At 41.9% G+C, this 22005-nt stretch overlaps 1 protein-coding gene across 1 annotated transcript in view; it reads left to right on the forward strand.

Moving 5' to 3' along the window:
* Window positions 1–7161: 7161 nt before the first annotated feature.
* LOC110536912 (macrophage mannose receptor 1) overlaps window positions 7162–22005 on the forward strand; it is a 50121-nt gene continuing 35277 nt past the window's right edge. Inside the window, exons 1-20 of the mRNA XM_036936809.1 lie at window positions 7162–7322; window positions 8975–9120; window positions 9216–9328; window positions 9625–9758; window positions 9869–10092; window positions 12226–12341; window positions 12447–12565; window positions 15886–16021; window positions 16108–16190; window positions 16399–16518; window positions 16644–16745; window positions 16889–17047; window positions 17187–17269; window positions 17364–17508; window positions 18876–18920; window positions 19141–19308; window positions 19539–19658; window positions 21057–21167; window positions 21252–21284; window positions 21829–21963. Of these exons, the coding sequence (XP_036792704.1) occupies window positions 7280–7322; window positions 8975–9120; window positions 9216–9328; window positions 9625–9758; window positions 9869–10092; window positions 12226–12341; window positions 12447–12565; window positions 15886–16021; window positions 16108–16190; window positions 16399–16518; window positions 16644–16745; window positions 16889–17047; window positions 17187–17269; window positions 17364–17508; window positions 18876–18920; window positions 19141–19308; window positions 19539–19658; window positions 21057–21167; window positions 21252–21284; window positions 21829–21963 (2335 nt within the window). The 5' untranslated portion in view covers window positions 7162–7279. The remainder of the gene's footprint in view (window positions 7323–8974; window positions 9121–9215; window positions 9329–9624; window positions 9759–9868; window positions 10093–12225; window positions 12342–12446; window positions 12566–15885; window positions 16022–16107; window positions 16191–16398; window positions 16519–16643; window positions 16746–16888; window positions 17048–17186; window positions 17270–17363; window positions 17509–18875; window positions 18921–19140; window positions 19309–19538; window positions 19659–21056; window positions 21168–21251; window positions 21285–21828; window positions 21964–22005) is intronic.

Raw genomic sequence — 22005 nt, forward strand, 5'->3', positions numbered from 1 at the left:
TATAATAAATCTGTCATTATCCATGATATGGCTCCAGTGTGTCATTATTTGTTTTACTCTTTTGGATTGCATATGGAAGTTAACGTGTTCTTATGGTCTGTATCAGCAGCGGTGTAAAAGTACTTGAAAGTACTACTGAGTAGTTTTTTTTGGTGTATCTATACTTTACTACTTTTACTTCACTATATTCTTAAAGAAAATGATGTACTTTTTACTTCATACATTTTCACTGGCACCCAAAAGTACTCATTACATTTTGAAATCTTAGCAGGACAGGAAAATTGTGTAATTTAATGTTTTACATTTTATTTAACCTTTATTTAACCAGGTAGGCCAGTAAGTAATACTATGGGGATGAGGTAGTTGGGTGTGCTATTTACATATTGGCTGTGTACAGGTACAGTGATCTGTACGCTGCTCTGACAGCTGACGCTTAAAGTTAGAGAGGGAGATAAGACTCCAGCTTCAGAGATTTTTGCAATTCGTTCCAGTCATTGGCAGCAGAGAACTGGAAGGAAAGGCGGCCAAAGGAACTGTTGGCTTTGGGGATGACCAGTGCAATATACTTGCTGGAGCGCGTGCTACGAGTGGGTGGGTGTTGCTATGGTGACCAGTGAGCTGAGATAAGGCGGGGCTTTACCTTGGAAAGACTTATAGATAACCTGGAGCCAGTGGGTTTGGCGACGAATATGAAGCGAGGTTGAGCCAACGAGAGAATCACCAGCAGCAAGAGCGACATCATTGATACATAAAGAGAAGAGAGTCGGCCTGAGAATTGAACCCTGTGGCACTCCTATAGAGACTGCCAGAGGTCCGGACAACAGGCCCTCCGATTTGACACACTGAACTCTATCTGAGAAGTAGTTGGTGAACCAGGTGAGGCAGTCATTTGAGAAACCAAGGCTGTTGAGTCTGCCGATAAGAATACGGTGATTGACAGAGTCGAAAGACTTGGCCAGGTCGATGAAGATGGCTGCACAGTACTGTCTTTTATCGATGGCGGTTATGATATTGTTTAGGACCTTGAGCATGGCCGAGGTGCTCCCATGACCAGCTCGGAACTCAGATTACATAGTGGAGAAGGTACGGGGGGATTCGAAATGGTCGGTGATCTGTTTGTTAACTTGACTTTCGAAGATTTTAGAAAGGCAAGGCAGGATGGATATAGGTCTATAACAGTTTGGGTCTAGAGTGTCTCCCCTTTGAAGAGGGGGATGACCGCGGCAGCTTTCCAATCTTTGGGGATCTCAGACGTTGCAACAATTTCCACAGATAATTTTTGAAAGAGAGGGTCCAGATTGTCTAGCCCAGCTGATTTGTAGGGATCCAGATTTTCAGTTCTTTCAGAACATCAGCTGTCTGGATTTGGGTGAAGGAGAAGCAGGGGGAGGGGGGCACGTTGCTGCAGGGGGTACTGAGATGGAAAGGAGGTGGAAAGCATGGCCAGCTGTGGAAAAATGCTTATTGAAATGATCGATTATTGTAGATTTATTGGTGGTGACACTGTTTCCTATCTTCAGTGCAGTGGGCAGCTGGGAGGAGGTGCTCTTATTCTCCATGGACTTTAGTGTCCCAAAACTTTTTGGAATTAGTGGTACAGGAAGCAAATTTCTGTTTGAAAAAGCTAGCCTTGGCTTTCCTAACTGACTGAGTATATTGGTTCCTGACTTCCCTGAAAAGTTGCATGTCGCGGGGGCTATTCGATGCTAATGCAGTACGCCACAGGATGTTTTTGTGCTGGTCAAGGGCTGTCAAGTCTGGGGTGAACCACAGGCTATATCTGTTCTTAGTTCTACATTTTTTGAATGGGGCATGCTTATTTAAGATGGAGAGTAAATCACTTTTGAAGAGCAACCAGGCATCCTCTACTGACGGGATGAGGTCAAAATCCTTCCAGGATACCCAGGCCAGGTCGATGAAGTGTCGAAGGAGCGTTTGACAGTGATGAGTGGTGGTCGTTTGACTGCGGACCCAGTATGCAAGCAGGTAATGAGGCAGTGATCGCTGAGGCCCTGGTTGAAGACAGCAGAGGTGTATTTAGAGGTCAGGATGATATCTAAGAGGGTGCCTATGGTTACGGATTTAGGGTTTTACCTGGTAGGTTCCTTGATGATTTGTGTGAGATTGAGGGCATCTAGCTTAGATTGTAGGATGGCCGGGGTGTTAAGCATGCCCCAGTTTAAGTCCCCTAACAGTACGAACTCTGAAGATAGATGGGGGGGCGATCAATTCTCAAATGGTGTCCAGGGCACAACTGGGGGCCGAGGGGGGTCTATAACAAGCGGCAAAGGTGAGCGACTTGTTTCTGGAAAGGTGGGTTTTTAAAAGTCAAAGCTCAAATTGTTTGGGCACAGACCTGGATAGTATAACAGAATTCTGCAGGCTTTCTCTGCAGTAGATTGCAACTCCGCCCCCTTTGGCAGTTCTATCTTGTCGGAAAATGTTATAGTTAGGGATTGAAATTTCAGGATTTTTGGTGGCCTAACCAGGATTTAGACATGGCTAGGACATCCGGGTTGGCGGAGTGTGCGAAAGCTGTGAATAAAACAAACTTAGGGAGGAGGCTTCTAATGTTAACATGCATGAAACCAATGCTTTTACAGTTACAGAAGTCAACAAATAAGAGCGCCTGGGGAATGGGAGTGATGCTGGGGGCTGCAAGGCCTGGATTAACCTCTACATCACCAGAGGAACAGAGGAGGAGTAGGATAAGGGTACGGCTAAAGGCTATAAGATCTGGTCGTCTAGTGCGTTCGGAACAGAGAGTAAAAGGAGCAGTTTTCTGGGCGCTGAAGAACAGATTCAAGGCATAATGTACAGACAAGGGTATGGTAGGTTGTGAGTATAGTGGAGGTAAGCCTAGGCATTGAGTGATGATGAGAGAGGTTTGGTCTCTAGAGGCACCATTTAAGCCAGGTGCGGTCGCCGCATGTGTGTGGGCATGTTGAGCAGGGCTGGAGGCTCTACAGTGAAATAAGACAAAAATGACGAACCAAAACAGCAATAGACAAGGCATATTGACATTAGGGAGAGGCATGTGTAGCTGAGTGATCCCACTCTTATCGAGAGAACATCCCTGGTCATCCCTACTGCCTCTGATCTGGCGGACTCACGAAACACATGCTTTGTTTGTAAATGATTGTGTCAGTGTTGGAGCGTGCCCCCTGTCAATCTGTTAAAAATATTTTTAAAAAGAAGAAAATGGTTTGCTTAATATAAGGAATTTGAATTGATTTTTACTTTTGATGCTTACGTTTATTTTAGCAATTACAAAGACTTGATACTTATGTATATTTAAAACCAAATACTTTTAGACTTTACTCAAGTATAATTTTACTGGGTGACTTGCATCATTTTCTATTAAGGTGTGTCTACTTTTACTCAAGTATGACAATTAGGAAAATTTTCCACCACTGTGTATCAGTGAACAGTATAACTTAAATTCAGATGGAGGTACAGATTCAATCGTTTTACGTTTTATTTATGTAAATTAGAATTCTATGCTTTTATTGTTGTGCTGATGGTTCTGCTGTTCCACCAATTCACCATACATAAATCAAGGCCTCGAGTTAATCAGCAAAAGCGATAACCGACACCCGCATAGCTGATGCTTTGGCCATGTAGGAGGTGTCAAATAGGTGAGCAGCTGCTCTTGATCACGGAAGACATACCGTCCTACTCGCGTTAGAAGTTCAGAACGAGAAAGTGTAGGCTCTAGAGAAATAATGACGCTAAAATTGAAAAATCCTTCAATTAAATAACGAGGGTTTCTATCATCGTAATGGAGGTGTAGATTACATCTCACATTCCAGTGTTAGAACTTGTAAACAAGGCTAAACGACGCGAAAACGCGTCTGTGTAAAAAGTTAAAAAGTAACCATTCAAGGCAGTTTCGGTGATATAATGTTTACAGACTAAAACTATGTGGGTTTTAGGAGAATCATAAAACATATTTTGGACTTTGAGATTTCAAAATTGACATTGTGTCAAATGTACCTCCTGATCATGAATCAGCCCATTATTTCATTTAACTCAAGACACGGATGTGAGAAAATGTTACACTGACACGCTCTTTCCATGACAGACTGAACTGAGGGCAACTCAATATTAGGGTTCCTAATGTGTTGTTTACTACGTGTGTAAACACCAACTATGCCATCGACCAATGTTTTATTTAACTAGGCAGTTAAGAACAAATTCTTATTAACAATGACGGCCTACCGGGGAACAGTCGGTTAACTGGGATTTTTTACCTTTTTACCGTCGGTTAAGCTCTTTTGCACACCGGTATCTCTACCTGCACATGACCATCTGATCATTTATCACTCCAGTGTTAATCTGCTAAATTGTAATTATTTGCCTACCTCCTCATGCCTTTTGTACACAATGTATATACTCTTTTTTTAAAAAATATATATTCCGCCCCACTTTATGAACTATAATTTATTTAGGCTTTTTAGGGAATTCATAAAGACTATTTTTGACCTTTATTTAATCAGCGAGTCACCGTTGAGACCAGTGTCTTTTTTTTACGAGGGAGCCTTGCATATACAATTTCATAAAATAAATCAAAAATCGAATGCAATATAAATCTAACAACACATATTGAACAGACAAACATTAATATACAACTAAAATGAACACATTCTTCATTGTACAAATCCTCTGTCTGCTTCCTGAACTGCCCAAGGGACACTAACACATCTATTCGAAATGTATTTTGGAGATGTGGAGCAAGACAACTAAACTCTCTAGACACCAAATGAGTCTCCAGAGTTAACCGGCCCTGTGAATGAGTTTGTTAACTTGTCATTTTAAATCTTACCAGTGATGTTAGGTAAGTCGGAAGCTTGTGGAGCAGGGCTTTGTAAACAAAAAGAGTGTAATGATGTGATCTACAGTGCCTTCAGAAGGTATTCACACACCTTGACTTTTTGCACATTTTGTTGTGTTACAACTTGGAATTAAAATTGATTAAATTGTCTTTTTTTTTTTGTCAGCGATCTACACAAAATTATCTTTAATGTCAAAGTGGATGAAAAATGATAGCATCTGTAATTTTTTTTAAAAAATGATAGAAAATAAAACATGAATATATCTTGATTAGATAAGTATTCAACCCACTGAGTCGATACATGTTAGGACCATCTTTTGCAGCGATTGCAGCTGTGATTACGTCTTTCTGGGTCAGTTGCTTAGAGCTTGTCACACCTGAGCAACATTTTCCCATTATTGTTTTCAGAAGTCTTCAAACTCTGTCAAATTGGTTGTTGATCATTGCTAGACAGCCATTTTCAGGTCTTGCCACAGACTTTCAAGCAGATTTAAGTCAAAACTGTAACTCGGCCACTCAGGAACATTCACTGTCTTCTTGGTAAGCAACTCCAGTGTAGATTTGGCCTTGTGTTTTAGGTTATTGTCCTGCTGAAAGGTGAATTCATCTCCCAGTGTCTGGTGGAAAGCAGACTGGACCATGTTTTCCTCTAGGATTTTGCCTGTGCTTTGCTCCATTCCGTTTATTTTTTTATCCTGAAAACTACACAATCCTTAACGAATACAAGCATACCCATAACATGATGCAGCCACCACTATGCTTTAAAAAATGGAGAGTGGCACTCAGTGATGTGTTGTGTTGGATTTGCTCCAAACATAACACATAAAGTTCATTTCTTTGCTTCATTTTTTGCAGTTATACTTTCGTGCGTATTTTGGAATATTTGTTATTCTGTACATGCTTCCTTCTTTTCACTCTGTCAGTTAGGTTAGTATTGTAGAGTAACTACAATGTTGTTGATCCATCCTCAGTTTTCTCCTATCACAGCCATAAAAGTCTGTAACTGTTTTAAAAAGTCAGCAGTGGCCTCATGGTGAAATCCCTGAGCGGTTTCCTTCCTGTCCGGCAACTAAGTTAGGAAGGACGTCTGTATCTTTGTAGTGACAATCAAAAGCCTAATTGATAACTTCACCACACCTGTACTCTGCTCTATTCTGTTTTTTTTTTATCCTAAAATAATTCCCATATCCATAACATGATGCGGCCACCGGCATGCTTGAAAATATGAACGGAATGCTTTGTATTCAGGACCAAAAGTCAATTTCTTTGCCAAATATTTTGCAGTGTTACTTTTGTGCCTTGTTGCAAACAGGATGCATGTTTTGGAATATTTTTTATTCTGTACAGACTTCCTTTTCACTAGGTTAATATTTTTGGAGTAACAACTGATGGATCAACATTGTATTCTCCTTTCACAGCCATTAAAGTCTGTAACTGTTTTAAAAAGTCAGCAGTGGCCTCATGGTGAAATCCCTGAGCAGTTTCCTTCCTGTCCGGCAACTAAGTTAGGAAGGACGCCTGTATCTTTGAGTGACTGGGTTTATTGATACACAATCCAAAGTGTATTTAATAACTTCACCATGTTCAAAAGGATATTCAATGACTGCTTTATTTTTTATTGTGAGGCATTGGAAAATCTCCCTGGTCTTTGTGGTTGAATCTGTGTTTGAAATTCACTGCTCGACTGAGGGACCTTACAGATAATTGTATGTGTGGGGTAAAGAGATGAGGTAATCATAAACAAATAGTGTTAAATACTATTATTGCATATAGATTGCGTCTGTGCACATTATTATGTGGCTTGTTAAAGCACATTTTTACTCGTTAACTTATTTAGGCTTTCCATAACCAAGGGGTTGAATACTTATTCACTCAAGACATTTCAGATTTTCATTTTTAATTAATTTGTAAAAATGTCTAAAAACATAATTCCACTTTGACATTATGGGGTATCGTGTGTAGTAGGCCAGTGACCAAAAAAAGTATATCAATTCCATTTTAAATTCACACCAAAATGTGGAAAATATCAATGGGCGTTAATACTTTCTGAAGGCACTGTAGATTACATTTACAACAGATTGACCAATAATGTTTCTATAAATAGTGAAAAGAATAGGTCCTAGTATCGACCCCTGCGGAGCACCTTTGTGTACTTAAAGAAATGTGGACTTAACCCCACCAACAGTAGGCCACTTTTGGTGATGGTTTGGCATCACAGCTCAGGTCAAGTGTTTGTCATCCCTGGTTTACTGCCCCTCAATCTTTGGACCTTGGGCTGGTTCTTAAAAGAAGAGAAACTGTGCCAGGATGCTCAAAGCTGTGTTGAGTTACAGCAGGTACATACCCATTTCTAGAGAACGTTGAGAAGACTACTCCTTTAGGATGTATTAGACCCTGAGAACTGAACCAAGACTACATATCGATCGGCTGGATAAAACACACAGCATGCTGCTACTGCTTTTCACCCTCTGTAGTCTGCTCAGTTGTGGTAAGTATAAACATTATTTATATCCAAAATTGTCTTTCTGTAGAACCTAATGTCAAGTTCACGTTTCTATAATTGACATGGAATGCTTACGTTGACCTACGTATTTATTTAAACAGTGAAGCTAAAACCTTACATTTGGCTCTATGCTTTTTGGATTTGAGATCAAATGTTCAATGAGGCGACAGTACAGAATGTCACCTTTTATTTGAGGGTATTTTCCTACGAATCTGTTTTTACCGTTTAGAAATGAAAAGCACTTCATGTTTTGAGTGCCCTTCATTTGAAGGTGGCAAAAGTATTTGGACAGATTCACTTATATGTGCTTTAAAGAAATCGAAAGCGTAATATTTTGTCCTATTTTTCTAGCACGCAATGATTACATCAAGCTTGTGACTCAAACTTGTTGGATGTATTTGCTGTTTGTTTTTGGATGTGTTTCAGATTATTTTGTGCCCAATAGAAATTAATGGTAAATAAAGTATTGTGTCATTTTGGAGTCACTTTTATTGTAAATAAGAATATAATATGTTTCTTATCACTTCTACATTATTGTGGATGCTACCATGATTACGGATAATCCTGAATGAATCGTGTGTAATGATGAGTGAGAAAGTTACACAGGTATAAATATCATGCCACCCCAAAAATACTTACCTCCCCTGTTATTGTAATGGTGACAGATTAGCATGTCTTGTGGGTATGATATAAAATGCTAACCTCCCATGTTATTGTAATGGTGAGATGTTAGCATGTCTTGGGGGCATGATATAAAATGCTAACCTCCCCTGTTATTGCATTGGTGAGAGGTTAGCATGTCTTGCGGGTATGATATAAAATGCTAACCTCCCATGTTATTGTATTGGTTAGCATGTCTTGTGGGTATGATATCAAATGCTAACCTCCCATGTTATTGTAATGGTGAGAGGTTAGCATGTCTTGTGGGTATGATAACCTAACCTGTTATTGTATTGGTTAGCATGTCTTGGGGGTATGATATAAAATACTAACCTCCCCTGTTATTGTAATGGTGAGAGGTTAGCATGTCTTGTGGGTACGATCTTTGTGCCTCCGTTACTTTCTCACTCATCATTTATACACGATTCATTCAGGATTATCCGTAATCATGGTAGCATCCACATTAACGTTAAAGTTATTGATGGAAGGAGGTCACGATGCCCTTTCAACCTTGGCACGAAGAGGTTGTGGAATGTTTCCTCATCTAACCCCATAGAAACAAGGATAAAAATAACAACACTAGGAATAGCCATGATAAGTTACGATCAGTTTTACTGGACTGAAGTAATTTATTTTTTCTTCTTGTTGTGTAATTAAGCAATAATGTACAAGGTCGTGCCTAAGAACACCCCTTAGCCGTGGTATATTGGCCATATACCACAAACCCCCGAGGTGCCTTATTGCTATTATAAACTGGTTACCAACGTAATTAGAGCAGGAAAAATAAATGTTTTGTCATACCTGTGGTATACGGTCCGATATACCACGGCTATCAGCCAATCAACATTCGGGGACCGAACCACCCAGTTTATAATGTTCCACACATCTTATTGTATTTACTTTGTTATTTTCCCATAAACTGAACTATGATCAGTTAGACCTGCAGCTAAACACTCCTGTGATTGTTGTGTTGTCAGCCTTCAGTCAGTGTGAGGAGGGATGGAGGGCCTATGAGGACAAGTGTTACTACTTCTCTACCAACACAAAGTCCTGGGATGATGCCCGCGCAGACTGTGTGGGACGGGGGAGCCATCTGATGAGCATCCTGGACATTCCTGAGAGGGTGAGCTTCTGGGTTTGAGATGCGTTCTACGGTCGTCTAGTTCACAACTACTGTATATGACTCTCTGTACTGTGACCTCTGCTCTCTCCTGGTAGACATGGGTACGGACTCAGGTTGGTACAGAGATTTTCTGGATCGGTCTGAATGACATTGCTGCTGAGGGAGTGTGGGAGTGGACTGACGGGAGTACCTTCCTCCCCTTCTTAGCGTACGTAGCCACACTATGATCCTCAATTGATCTGACACTACATTGAAACACATCAGCAAATTATGGTTCCATGAAATGAACCATTTTGGTTGGAGGGTAATCAAGTGCTGTTAACCATTGACTTGTAATCAAGCACAGTAACACTCTATAGTAGCCTTTGTTGTGTGAAGGTTGTTGGTGATTGGTTGACGGGCACCATACTTCCCAGGATGGTTGGGTATCAAGCCATCATTTGACCACATGATTATTAATATCCACCTCTGATTTTCTCATGTGTGCTCGTGCACTCTACACAGATACTGGAAACCAGGGAATCCTGACAACTGGGAGGACAACGAGGATTGTGGGGAGGTGGTCGGGGGAGAGCAAGGACGATGGAATGATGACGTCTGCACTAGCCGGCGGAAGTATATATGCAAACGCCCCAACCGTAGGTTTAACTGGCCAATCAACATGTGCCGTTGCCTGTTGTCTACAATAATGCTTACGGGACCTAAGAAGGTGAATGATATGCGTAACACATTTCACTCCTTTCCTCAGCTAATCCTCCAACAATGTGCGACACAGCCAACGGATGGAGCCAGTATGGATCCAACTGCTACAAACTAAATACAGACACCAGGAAGAGCTGGTTGGGAGCCAGACACGACTGTGTTAGAGATGGGGCAGATCTGGTGTCCATCGCATCACCGGAAGAGGAGCAGTACATCACAGGACGACTGGACGATTCCTTCTTTGACATTTGGCTTGGCTACACCACTCTGGTAATCAAAACATACAGTATATGACCCATCCAAAAGCTATCAGACCTAGCGCCAAAATCAATATAGTCAGTACAATCCAGGATGAATTAATGAAAGAAAATATAATCCTTTGACAGATATCATGTCAATGTACGTTACCCACTGGGCACACACTGGTTGAATCAATGTTGTTTCAACATCATTTGTCAAGGGACTGTGACGTGGAATCAACGTGGGAAATCCATTGTATTTAAAAAAAGTCATCCACGCGTATTGTTCTCATCTAATTTCACCCAGCGTTGTAAACTTTGAAATTAGGGTAAAACTTTAACTTAAATACATTGACTTAACCTGACTAACAGGTTGTTACATCAATCTAATTTCAACATAATCATCAGAACTATGTATACGTTGACATTGCATTGAAAATTCCATGTAGAATAATTAAATATTGGGTGGTTAAAATTGTTGAATTTAATTACACAGATTTTATTTGACGTTTCAATGTTGATAGTAATGATATGTGTGAATCAATGCCATTGTTTCAACATCATGCCACCAACCTAAATAAAGAGTTTAGGTCTTATATTGAAATATAATGTGAAGTCACAGTAGGAGTCACTGTTCAGGTAGGAGTCATTGGACTGTGGGTTCAACTTTTATTTCAATATAAACTATATATCCAAAAGTATGTAGACGCCCCTTCAAAATAGTGGATTAGGCTCTTTCAGCCACACCCATTGCTGACAGGTGTATAAAATCGAGCATACAGCCATGCAATCTCCATAGACAAACATTAGCAATAGAATGGCCTTTCTGAAAAGCTAATTGACTTTCAATGTGGCACCTTCATAGGATGCAACCTCTCCAACAAGTCAGTTCGTCAAATTTCTTCCCTGCTAGAGCTGCCGTGGTCAACTGTAAGTGCTGTTTTTGGGAAGTGGAAAAATCAGGCGTCCGGTGTAGCTCAGTTGGTAGAGTATGGTGTTTGTAATGCTAGGGTTGTGAGTACGATTCCCACTGTGGACAAGCATGGAAATATATGCACTTAGTAAGTGCTTGTCCACTGTGGGAATCGTACTGTAAGTTGTTCTGGATAACAGTGTCTGCTAAATGACTCTAATGTAAATGTCTAGGAGCAACAATTGCTTTCAATGTGGCGCCTTCATAGGATGCCACTGTTCCAACAATAATTTTGTCAAATTTCTGCCCTGCTAGAGTGGTAGGCCACATGAGTGCTGAAGTGTGTAAAAAAATGTCTATCTTCGGTTGCAATACTCACTACTGTGTTCCAAACTGCCTCTGGATACAATGTCAGCACAATAACTGTTTGTCGGGAGCTTCATGAAATGAGTTTCCATGGTCAAGCAGCTGCACACAAGCTTAAGATCACCATGTGCAACACCAAGTGTCGGCTGGAGTGGTGTAAAGCTTGCCACCATTGGCTTGCATAGTTAAATAAAGTTTAAAAATTGGATGCTGGAGCAGTGGAAATGTGTTCTCTTGAGTGATGCTTCACTGTCTGATGGATGAATCTGGCTTTGGCGGATGCCAGGAGAACCCTGAATGCATAGTGCCAACTCTAAAGATATTAATGCCCATGACTTTGGAATGAGCAGGTGTCCACATACTTTTGATAATGTAGTGTAACTCTTTATTTAGGTTGATGGCATGATGTTGAAACGATGACGTTGATTCAAACAAACCATTTTACTATCAACATTTAAACGAGGTCAAATAACATATGTCTAATTAAATATACAATTCTACATAATTTCAACAACCCAATATATATAGAATATAGGGATGACAAATATTTGTTATGTTTCTATGTGGACTTTTCAACGTATACATAGTCCTGATGATTATGTTGAAATTAGATCAATGTAACCTGTTAGTCAGGTTAAGTCTATGTATTTAAGTTTAAGGTTTACCCTAATCAATTGATTACAAAGCTGGTTGAAATGAAATGAGAAGAGTAATGGTTAATTTATTTATTTTTTCAAATAAAATGTATTATCCACGTTGATCCCTCTTCACAATACATAGACAAATTCAGTTGAAACAACATTGATCCAACCAGTGCGTGCTAGCTACATGTATTCTAAAACTTACCCCTTGGTATAATGAGTTCTCATTTTTGTTTTTTCACAGAAATGCACAACAATATCATGTCAGGTTGAAATTGACAGCACTCAGTTCAGCTGGTCTGATGCTTCTCCTGGGACCTACACCAACTGGGGAACTGATCCTGTGCAGCCAGATCTCAGGTAGGACAGGACACGTGGGGTGACAGATCTATATAATCAACTGTATCACAGTGATTGTGCAGGGTTTATTCTAGCTTCGTAGTGAAAATATGTTTTCTCCGACAGTGAAAAGCAGAACGGGATTTGTGTGGCAGTGATCAAGGAGGCAGGACAGGACTTTGGGAAGTGGAAGTCCCATATATGCCGCTATGAGCGTCCTTACATGTGCAAAAGAGCACTCAACAGTAAGCTCAGATCTTCAGAAAACATTACTGGATAAATAACCATGTGAATTATGTGGTATTAGCTCAAATGACTCTGACATGACATGCGATCTTGATTCAACTTAATACATTGCCAATTATTATATGGTTTGATATGGTCCTATTTAATTATCTCAAGGCAATTCAATACAAAGCAACAATGTAGATACAAGTGGTCACTGCTCGGCGGCAGAAAGGCGCTAACTTCGAAGGTCTACTGAGGCTCCTGAGTGAAAACATGGGCCTTTTTCTAAATTAAATCTGCTCAATACAAAACTAAATATGGAATAAATATATATTTATTTACAAAGCTAAAAGACCGAATTTCAATATCCATCCTCCGTAAAGACAATCTGTTCCTGTTTTCATTGTGTATTTCTGAGTCTTGCCATTTACGTCGCCATAGAAACGGCCCCCTCTCAACGCAGATTGATCGCGGTTATATGCAATGAAAGCCAATGATCTGTATGTGAAAAATGACGAAGGTATCAAGTTGATTTTGATTTGTCCAACCAGCGGAAACACCTTCAAATGGTACCACCTCACAACACCAAATATGGAAGAGATACTGCCAAGAGCAGCGCAGTCTAAACTAGCAACGATCACAGCAAATTCATTTTCTTATTTCATCAACACTGTCAAGTGCTCGCATAATAGCTAAGGGGACAATATTGTAGAGAACAATCTAAAGATTAATTCTATGTAATTTATAATAACACAGGGCAAAGAAAACAACGTTTTGACATTGATTTCGTAGCACCCTCTTGAATGTCCCGTTTTCTTCTACATTGTACAGCAGTGAGTGAATGCTCTATACCAGTGGTCACCAACCTTTTTTGAGTTAAGATCACTTTGAATCAAAATGCAGATTTTTTTCAAACATTGCTTAAAATAACGTAAGCCTATGCAACATTAACCAATTAGAACAGAACTCTAGCAATGAGGTTTGTGCATTAAGCTAATACAGCTAATACATTATCACCGCATATTGGGCTTTGCTTGAATTGCCCTGCAAATGCATTGTTGTTAAAAATATATATATTTTAAAATTTAAGTTAGGCTTTATGATCACCCCGGTAATAGATCCGTTCTTGTATTACTTTTGAAGCACAGCTAAGTGAGTGTAGCCGATGTGAAATGGCTAGCTAGTTAGCGGTGGTGCTCGCTAGTGACGTTTCAATCGGTGACGTCACTTGCTCTGAGACCTTAAAGTAGTAGTTCCCCTTGCTCTGCAAGGGCTGCGGCTTTTGTGGAGCGATGGGTAACGATGCTTCGAGGGTAACTGTTGATGTGTGCAGAAGGTCCCTGGTTCGCGCCCGGGTATGGGCGAGGGGACGGTCTAAATTTATACTGTTACACCTGGTTCGCGCACAGGTTGAGGCGAGGGGATGGACGTAAAGTCTATACTGTTACATGAGTGTAACAGTATAAATTTAGACCGTCCCCTCGCCCATACCCGGGCGCGAACCAGGGACCTTCTGCACACATCAACAACTGACTTCGAGGCCGCGGCAAGGGCCGCGGCTTTTGTGGAGCGATGGGTAACGATGCTTCGAGGGTAACTGTTGATGTGTGCAGAAGGTCTCTGGTTCGCGCCCGGGTATGGGCGAGGGGACGGTCTAAATTTATACTGTTACACCTGGTTCGCGCACAGGTTGAGGTGAGGGGATGGACGTAAAGTCTATACTGTTACATGAGTGTAACAGTATAAATTTAGACCGTCCCCTCGCCCATACCCGGGCGCGAACCAGGGACCTTCTGCACACATCAACAACTGACACCCACGAAGCGTCGTTACCCATCGCTCCACAAAAGCCGCGGCCGTTGCAGAGCAAGGGGAGCCACTACTTCCAGGTCTCAGAGCAAGTGACGTCACCGATTGAAACGCTATTTAGCGCACACTGCTAACTAAGCTAGCCGTTTCACATCCGTTAAATGAGCATACATTTAAATCATTTGCTTTTTTATTTTTATTTTTATGTTACTGTGCTGATGGTGCCTGCATCTGATGGTCAGTCTCAGCGGAGGGAGAGAGTAGCAGACTGAGGGTCAGTCTCAGCGGGGGGAGAGAGTAGCAGACTGAGGGTCAGTCTCAGCGGAGAGAGAGAGTAGCAGACTGAGGGTCAGTCTCAGCGGGGGGAGAGAGTAGCAGCCTGAGGGTCAGTCTCAGCGGAGAGAGAGAGTAGCAGACTGAGGGTCAGTCTCAGTGGAGGGAGAGAGTAGCAGACTGAGGGTCAGTCTCAGCGGGGGGAGAGAGTAGCAGACTGAGGGCCTGTCTCAGCGGAGGGAGAGAGTAGCAGACTGAGGGTCAGTCTCAGCGGAGGGAGAGAGTAGCAGACTGAGGGTCAGTCTCAGCGGAGAGAGAGAGTAGCAGACTGAGGGTCAGTCTCAGCGGGGGGAGAGAGTAGCAGCCTGAGGGTCAGTCTCAGCGGAGGGAGAGAGTAGCAGACTGATGGTCAGTCTCAGCGGAGGGAGAGAGTAGCAGACTGAGGGTCAGTCTCAATGGAGAGAGAGAGCAGCAGACTGAGGGTCAGTCTCAGTGGAGAGAGAGAGTAGCAGACTGAGAGTCAGTCTCAGCGGAGGGAGAGAGCAGCAGACTGATGGTCAGTCTCAGCGGAGGGAGAGAATAGCAGACTGAGGGTCAGTCTCAGCGGAGAGAGAGAGTAGCAGACTGAGGGTCAGTCTCAGCAGAGGGAGAGAGTAGCAGACTGAGGGTCAGTCTCAGCGGAGGGAGAGAGCAGCAGACTGAGGGTTAGTCTCAGTGGAGAGAGAGATTAGCAGACTGAGGGCCTGTCTCAGCCGAGGGAGAGAGCAGCAGACTGAGGGTCAGTCTCAGCGGAGGGAGAGAGTAGCAGACTGAGGGTCTGTCTCAGCGGAGGGAGAGAGCAGCAGACTGAGGGTCCGCCTCTCATCATCCCTCTTTTCTACCTTCCCTCCACTGACGCCTTCCAGATGATAGCGAAACCTGAGTCGCACCGCATTAATGCACAAATTCATGTTGTCACTCCTATGAACAGAGAGAGTGAAATATTCCTCGATATTAAAAAATACCTAAGCCGCTAATAATAACAACAACGAAAGCCTATAGATACACTTTCCTACTAATTCATTACTGCTGCACTGCTTGTTGTACATTACTGCAGACGCTGCCATCTGAGCCATCCGTTTGGCCAGCGGTAGACCTATAGTGGACTTGCTTTGCTTCCTGGGCCCGCCCGGGTAGGCAGAGTTTGTACCAGTCGAGAGCGATCGACCGGTTGGTGACCACTGCTCTGTACTGTGTTCTATTTTTCTCTGAAAAGCAATTTGCCCTCCCGGTTGGATCAGCTTCAGTGGGAACTGTTACTGGGTGGTCAGCAACACGATGTTCCTGACCAGTTGGCATGAGGCTCAACAGAAGTGTTCAAGTGAGGGGGCTAACCTGGTGACAATTAAGACGTAAGAAACAACACATGATTTACTGAACATAATGATTGATAAGAAAATGAAATCATTTTCTAATTCGTATCACTTGTTGTTTTAAGTCAAGAGGAGCAATACTTCATCAACACTCATCTGCCAGACCTTAATCAAGGGGAAGTGCCTGATGTCTGGATTGGTGTTGCAGGTATATCAGACGTACAGATTTAACCCCTAGTTTTATTTGGCCAATATCTTATGAGCTTTTCACTGTGATCTGTGACACCCGATTTGGCATTGACAAGCACTGCTGGTTGCATCGTGTAAAGAGAGACTGCAGAATATTTACTAAAAACTCCAATTTTAAATCAATGAAAAGGCCAAGTCTACAATTTCCTGATTTGTGATGTCACTAGATGAGGACCAGGATGGTACATTCAGATGGGTGGACAAAACAGATATTACGTTCTCCAATTGGAAACCTAGCTTTCCCAAGAACACAGTAAACCTCTGGGACTGCGGTCAAATCTACACCGGTAAGGGCATGTGGTCTGTACTACACGTATCACTCAATCAATCAACAAACTCTCTGGATCATAACTCTGGATCATAGACGAAGAAAGGTACAGAACTTTGTTTTATTGGTTTTTTTGTCTTACAGGAGATTTCTCTGGAAAATGGGAAACAACCAATTGCTTCAAAAACCTGGGATACATTTGTAAAATGGTGGGGGGTCAAAATGTTAAGCCGACCTCTGTTCCAGGTTAGTGGAACAACTGTGACTGACAACTGGAAGACATTTGTTTTGTATTCCTGTAAATCATGTCAACGCAAACTAATGCGTTATTTATTCTATCAATATACTGTTTGACATATAACATAATGCTTTACATTGTGTTGGTGTAGATTCTCATTGTGATGCCGGGTATCTTCTCTATGGAGACTACTGCTATCACTTTGAGACTGAAATGGTGAAAAATTGGCTAGATGCAGAGAGTTACTGTGCCAGTCAAAGAGGCCACCTGGCAAGTTTTCATACTCAAGAAGAACTGAGCTTCATAACTGGTGAGTGGTTGACTAAATGTAAAAAATATATATATATTAAAAAAAATAAAAAATAAACATCTATATTTTGTACAAATATAGAATAAATATATTTTATTTCTTTAAAATGTTATATTCCATTGGAAATGTTATTTTGCAGCTCATATGCCCGCACCATCCTGGGTTGGTCTTAGTGACAGTAGGACAGAAGGAGTGTGGGTCTGGTCGGATGGGACTCCATCCGTGAGTGACAAATATGCCAAATCTTTTATGGTATACACATTTGAGAGAGTCTAGCTTAAATTAACATTCAGTTTGGCTTCACTCTCTCTTCCAGGACTTTCTACCATGGGCACCCAACCAGCCTGATAACTGGCAGGGCAATGAGGATTGTTCCAATATTAGGGGATTCAACCACCATGAAGCAGGGCTACTCAACGATGAGTTCTGCACCTCCACATTGGAATTTGTCTGCAGAAAAGGTCTGATTGGTCCTTTCACCATTTCCCATTGTTGAATGTTCTTTGTAAAACATATACATACAGTGCATTCTGAAAGTATTCAGACCCCTGAACATTTTCCACATTTTGTGTCTTTACAGCCGTATTCTAACATTGATCAAATTCGTTTTTTTCCTCATCAATCTATACACCATACCCCTCACAAAGCGAAAACAGATTTTTAGACATTTTTGCGAATAAAATATCACATTTACATGTATTACAAATATTCAAACCCTTTACTCAGTACTTTGTTGAAGCACCTTTGGCATCGATTACATCCTTGAGTCTTTTTGGGTATGACGCTACAAGCGTGGCACACCTGTGTTTGGGGAGTTTCGCCCATTCTTCTCTGCAGATCCTCTCAAGCTCTTTCAGGTTGGATGGGGAGCGTTGCTGCACAGCTACTTCCAGGTCTCTCCAGAGATGTTCGATTGGGTTCAAGTCCGGGCTCTGGCTAGGCCACTCAAGGACATTCAGAGACTTGTCCCGAAGCCACTCCTGTGTTTTCTTAATTGTGTGCTTAGGGTTTTTGTCCTGTTGCAAGGTGAACCTTTGACCTGATCACTCTGGAGCAGGTTTTCATCAAGGAACTCTCTGTACTTTGCTCCGTTCATCTTTGCCTCGATCCTGACTAGTCTCCCAGTTCATTCTGCTGAAAAACATCCCCGCAGCATGATGCTGCCACCTCCATGCTTCACCATAGGGATGGTGCCAGGTTTTCTTCAGACGTGACACTTGGCATTCAGGCAAAATTGTTCAATCTTAGTTTCATCACACCAGAGAATCTTGTTTCTCTGGTGTGAGAATATTTAGGGGCCTATTGGCAAACTCCAAGCGGGCTGACATTTGCCTTTAACTGAGGAGCTGCCGCCTTCTGGCCACTCTACCATAAAGGCCTGATTTGGTGGAGTGCTGCAGAGATTGTTGTCCTTCTGGAAGGTTCTCTCATCTCCACAGAGTAATTCTAGAGTTCTGTCAGAGTGACCATCAGGTTCTTGGTCACCTTCCTGACCAAGGCCCTTCTCCCGCGATTTCTCAGTTTGGCCGGACGGTCAGCTCTCGGAAGAGTCTTGGTGGTTCCAAACTTCTTCCATGTAACAATGATGGAGGCCAATGTGTTCTTGGGGACCTTCAATGCTGCAGAAATGTTTTGGTGCCCTTCCCCAGTAGCTTGCTGAGGATTTTTTTTTTATGTAATCAATTTTGGGTCTGTAACGTAACAACATTTGGAAAAAGTCAAGGGGTCTGTATACTTTCCGAAGTTACTGTATATTGGCTCACTATTCAAAAGTAAATGCCTGTTGACCACAGAATGTTCATCACTCAACTGTCTTTCTAACCCTCAGCAAAAGGTCAAGGACCCCCACCCATACCTCCCACATCGGGGCCAGGTAAAAGTAGCAGCTTCTCTCCTAAGTTTACCATTCTTTGCAACCCCAAAACCTCTCACTTGCAATTTCCAACAAGAAATCAGTTTGACCGTTGGCCATTTTAACCACACACGATTATATTTGTGCAGTTTAAATGCAAAACAAACAGGTTGCTTTTTTTCAGAGTGTGTTGTAAGCCCTACCCTATTCCAAAAGATATCATCCGATTTTTCTCCCGCAGATTGGAATGAGAAGTGTGGCTCTTGGATGTCAGACCCGTTCAATGACTACTGCTACCTGTTTAACTACCTGTCCATGAGGAAATGGGCTGATGCACGTGCTGACTGTGTAAACCAGAAAGGGGACCTTCTCAGCATCACCGAGCCTTTTGAGCAAGCCTTCATTCAATGTACAGATGGTTTTTGTAAATTTTGTAAATTATAAATTTTACCTTTATTTAACTAGGCAAGTCAGTTAAGAACAAGTTCTTATTTTCAATGACGGCCTAGGAACAGTGGGTTAACTGGTTAAGTGCTATTATTCTTCTCCGTAAAAAAAAAAAAAGTACTACAACAATGTTGTTTATTCACAATGGCAATTCAAATGAATAGTACTCTGATGTGTTGTGTTCATGAACAGCTAAGGTCCAGCTGATTCCCACGGGCGTCTCCGTGTGGATGGGAGGACATGACTCCATCACAGAGGGGGGATGGGAGTGGACTGATGGCTCCCCTTTCAGATACATCCACTGGAATGCAGGTAATAGTCCTGATGCTTTCGGATACCTCAAATCAATTAAAATTGTATTTATCACATGCGCCCGAATTACAGTGGAATGCTTATTCACAATCACTTAACCAACAATGCAGTTTTAAGAAAATAGAGTTCAGAAAATATTTACTAAATAAACTAGTTTAAAAAAGCAAGACAATAAAATAACAATAATGAGGCTATATACAGGAAGTACCAGGTAGTAACATGGCTATATACAGGGGGTACCAGGTATTAACATGGCTATATACAGGGGGTACCAGTACCGAGTCAATGTGCAGAGGTACCAGGTAGTAACATGGCTATATACAGGAAGTACCAGGTAGTAACATGGCTATATACAGGAAGTACCAGGTAGTAACATGGCTATATATACAGGGGGTACCAGTACCGAGTCAATGTGTGGGGGTACAGGTTAGTTGAGATAATTGAGGTAATACATGTAGGTAGGGGTAAAGTGTACATGTAGGTAGGGATAAAGTGTACATGTAGGTAGGGGTAAAGTGTACATGTAGGTAGGGGTAAAGTGTACATGTAGGCATGGGTAAAGTGTACATGTAGGTAGGGGTAAAGTGTACATGTAGGTAGGGGTAAAGTGTACATGTAGGTAGGGGTAAAGTGTACATGTAGGTAGGGGTAAAGTGTACATGTAGGTAGGGGTAAAGTGTACATGTAGGTAGGGGTAAAGTGTACATGTAGGTAGGGGTAAGGTGTACATGTAGGTAGGGGTAAAGTGTACATGTAGGTAGGGGTAAAGTGTACATGTAGGTAGGGGTAAAGTGTACATGTAGGTAGGGGTAAAGTGTACATGTAGGTAGGGGTAAAGTGTACATGTAGGTAGGGGTAAAGTGTACATGTAGGTAGGGGTAAAGTGTACATGTAGGTAGGGGTAAATTGTACATGTAGGTAGGGGTAAAGTGTACATGTAGGTAGGGGTAAAGTGTACATGTAGGTAGGGGTAAAGTGTACATGTAGGTAGGGGTAAAGTGTACATGTAGGTAGGGGTAAAGTGTACATGTAGGTAGGGGTAAAGTGTACATGTAGGTAGGGGTAAAGTGTACATGTAGGTAGGGGTAAAGTGTACATGTAGGTAGGGGTAAAGTGTACATGTAGGTAGGTAAGTGTCTATGCATAGATAATAGATAAAAGATAATAAACAGCGAATAACAGCAGCATAAAACAAATGGGGGGGATCAATGCAAATATTCCGGCTAGCCGTTTGATTAGCTGTTCAGCAGTCTTATGACTTATCCACTGGAACGCAGGTAATGCTTATTTTTTTGTATATTTTTGTTGCATGTATTTTAGAGTGGGGACTCCCCCGAGTTGCTAGGTGGTACAAATACCAAGCATCACATTTCTCTACCTCCTCTTTGCCTCACTCAGGCAACCCAGACAACTATGGAGGAGAGGATTGCCTTTCCATGCTTATCAACACCGGCTACTGGAACGATGACAACTGTGATTACAATAGAGGATACATATGCAAACGCAGAGGTAACCTGGTCCTGTACAGATGGTTGTGTTTTTGAACCTTTTCAAATGTTATTTTTAAACCCTACTTCTAATGGTTTCTTTCAGGAAACACACCAGTTTCTCCTCCACCCCACGATGGTAAGATAAATTAACCCTGCTCTTATAGATAAATCATTTATTTTTCCTTTATTTAACTAGGCAAGTCAGTTAAGAACAAGTTCTTATTTTCAATGACAGCCTACGGGGGAACAGTGGGTTAACTGCCTTGTTCAGGGGGCAGAACGACAGATTTGTACTTTGTCAGCTCAGGGATTCAATCTTGCAACCTTTACGGTTACTAGTCCAACGCTCTAACCACTAGGCTACCCTGCCGCCCCAATAAACTTGGTGAGGAGGGTTTGTAGTAGAGTTAGATAAACCACGTGGTCCATCAGAACAGCCACATTATTCAATAGTAGTTTTAAACTATTTCCCTTGTTCACAGTAATCTCAGATGCCTCTACTGTTAGAAGTGAGTTAAAAAGCTCTCTAACTGGGATCGTCAAGGCTTGAATAAACTGTGGACTATTAATGCCCATGTTTACTATTGCCTTTTTAAAATCTGATTTAAGAGTCTGGAGACTCCTTTTCACTGTCTTTGAACCCTGTTGACCGTGTTTGTACGGGTTGCGATCTCCTGTAGGGTTTGAAACGGCTTACATCTGTGAGGACTCCAGTGCTGTCCTCCACTGTGATACCAACAGTGTCATCAACATCCAGTCAGCTTTCTTTGGCCGCAAGAGTGACAAGATCTGCCCCCACCAGGAAGGAGCTTCAGGTACAGAACAAATTGCTTTTACCTCTGAAACTCAAATAGGTT

The sequence above is a fragment of the Oncorhynchus mykiss genome, chromosome 12 (assembly GCF_013265735.2).
Source record: "Oncorhynchus mykiss isolate Arlee chromosome 12, USDA_OmykA_1.1, whole genome shotgun sequence".
Lineage (NCBI taxonomy): Eukaryota > Metazoa > Chordata > Actinopteri > Salmoniformes > Salmonidae > Oncorhynchus > Oncorhynchus mykiss.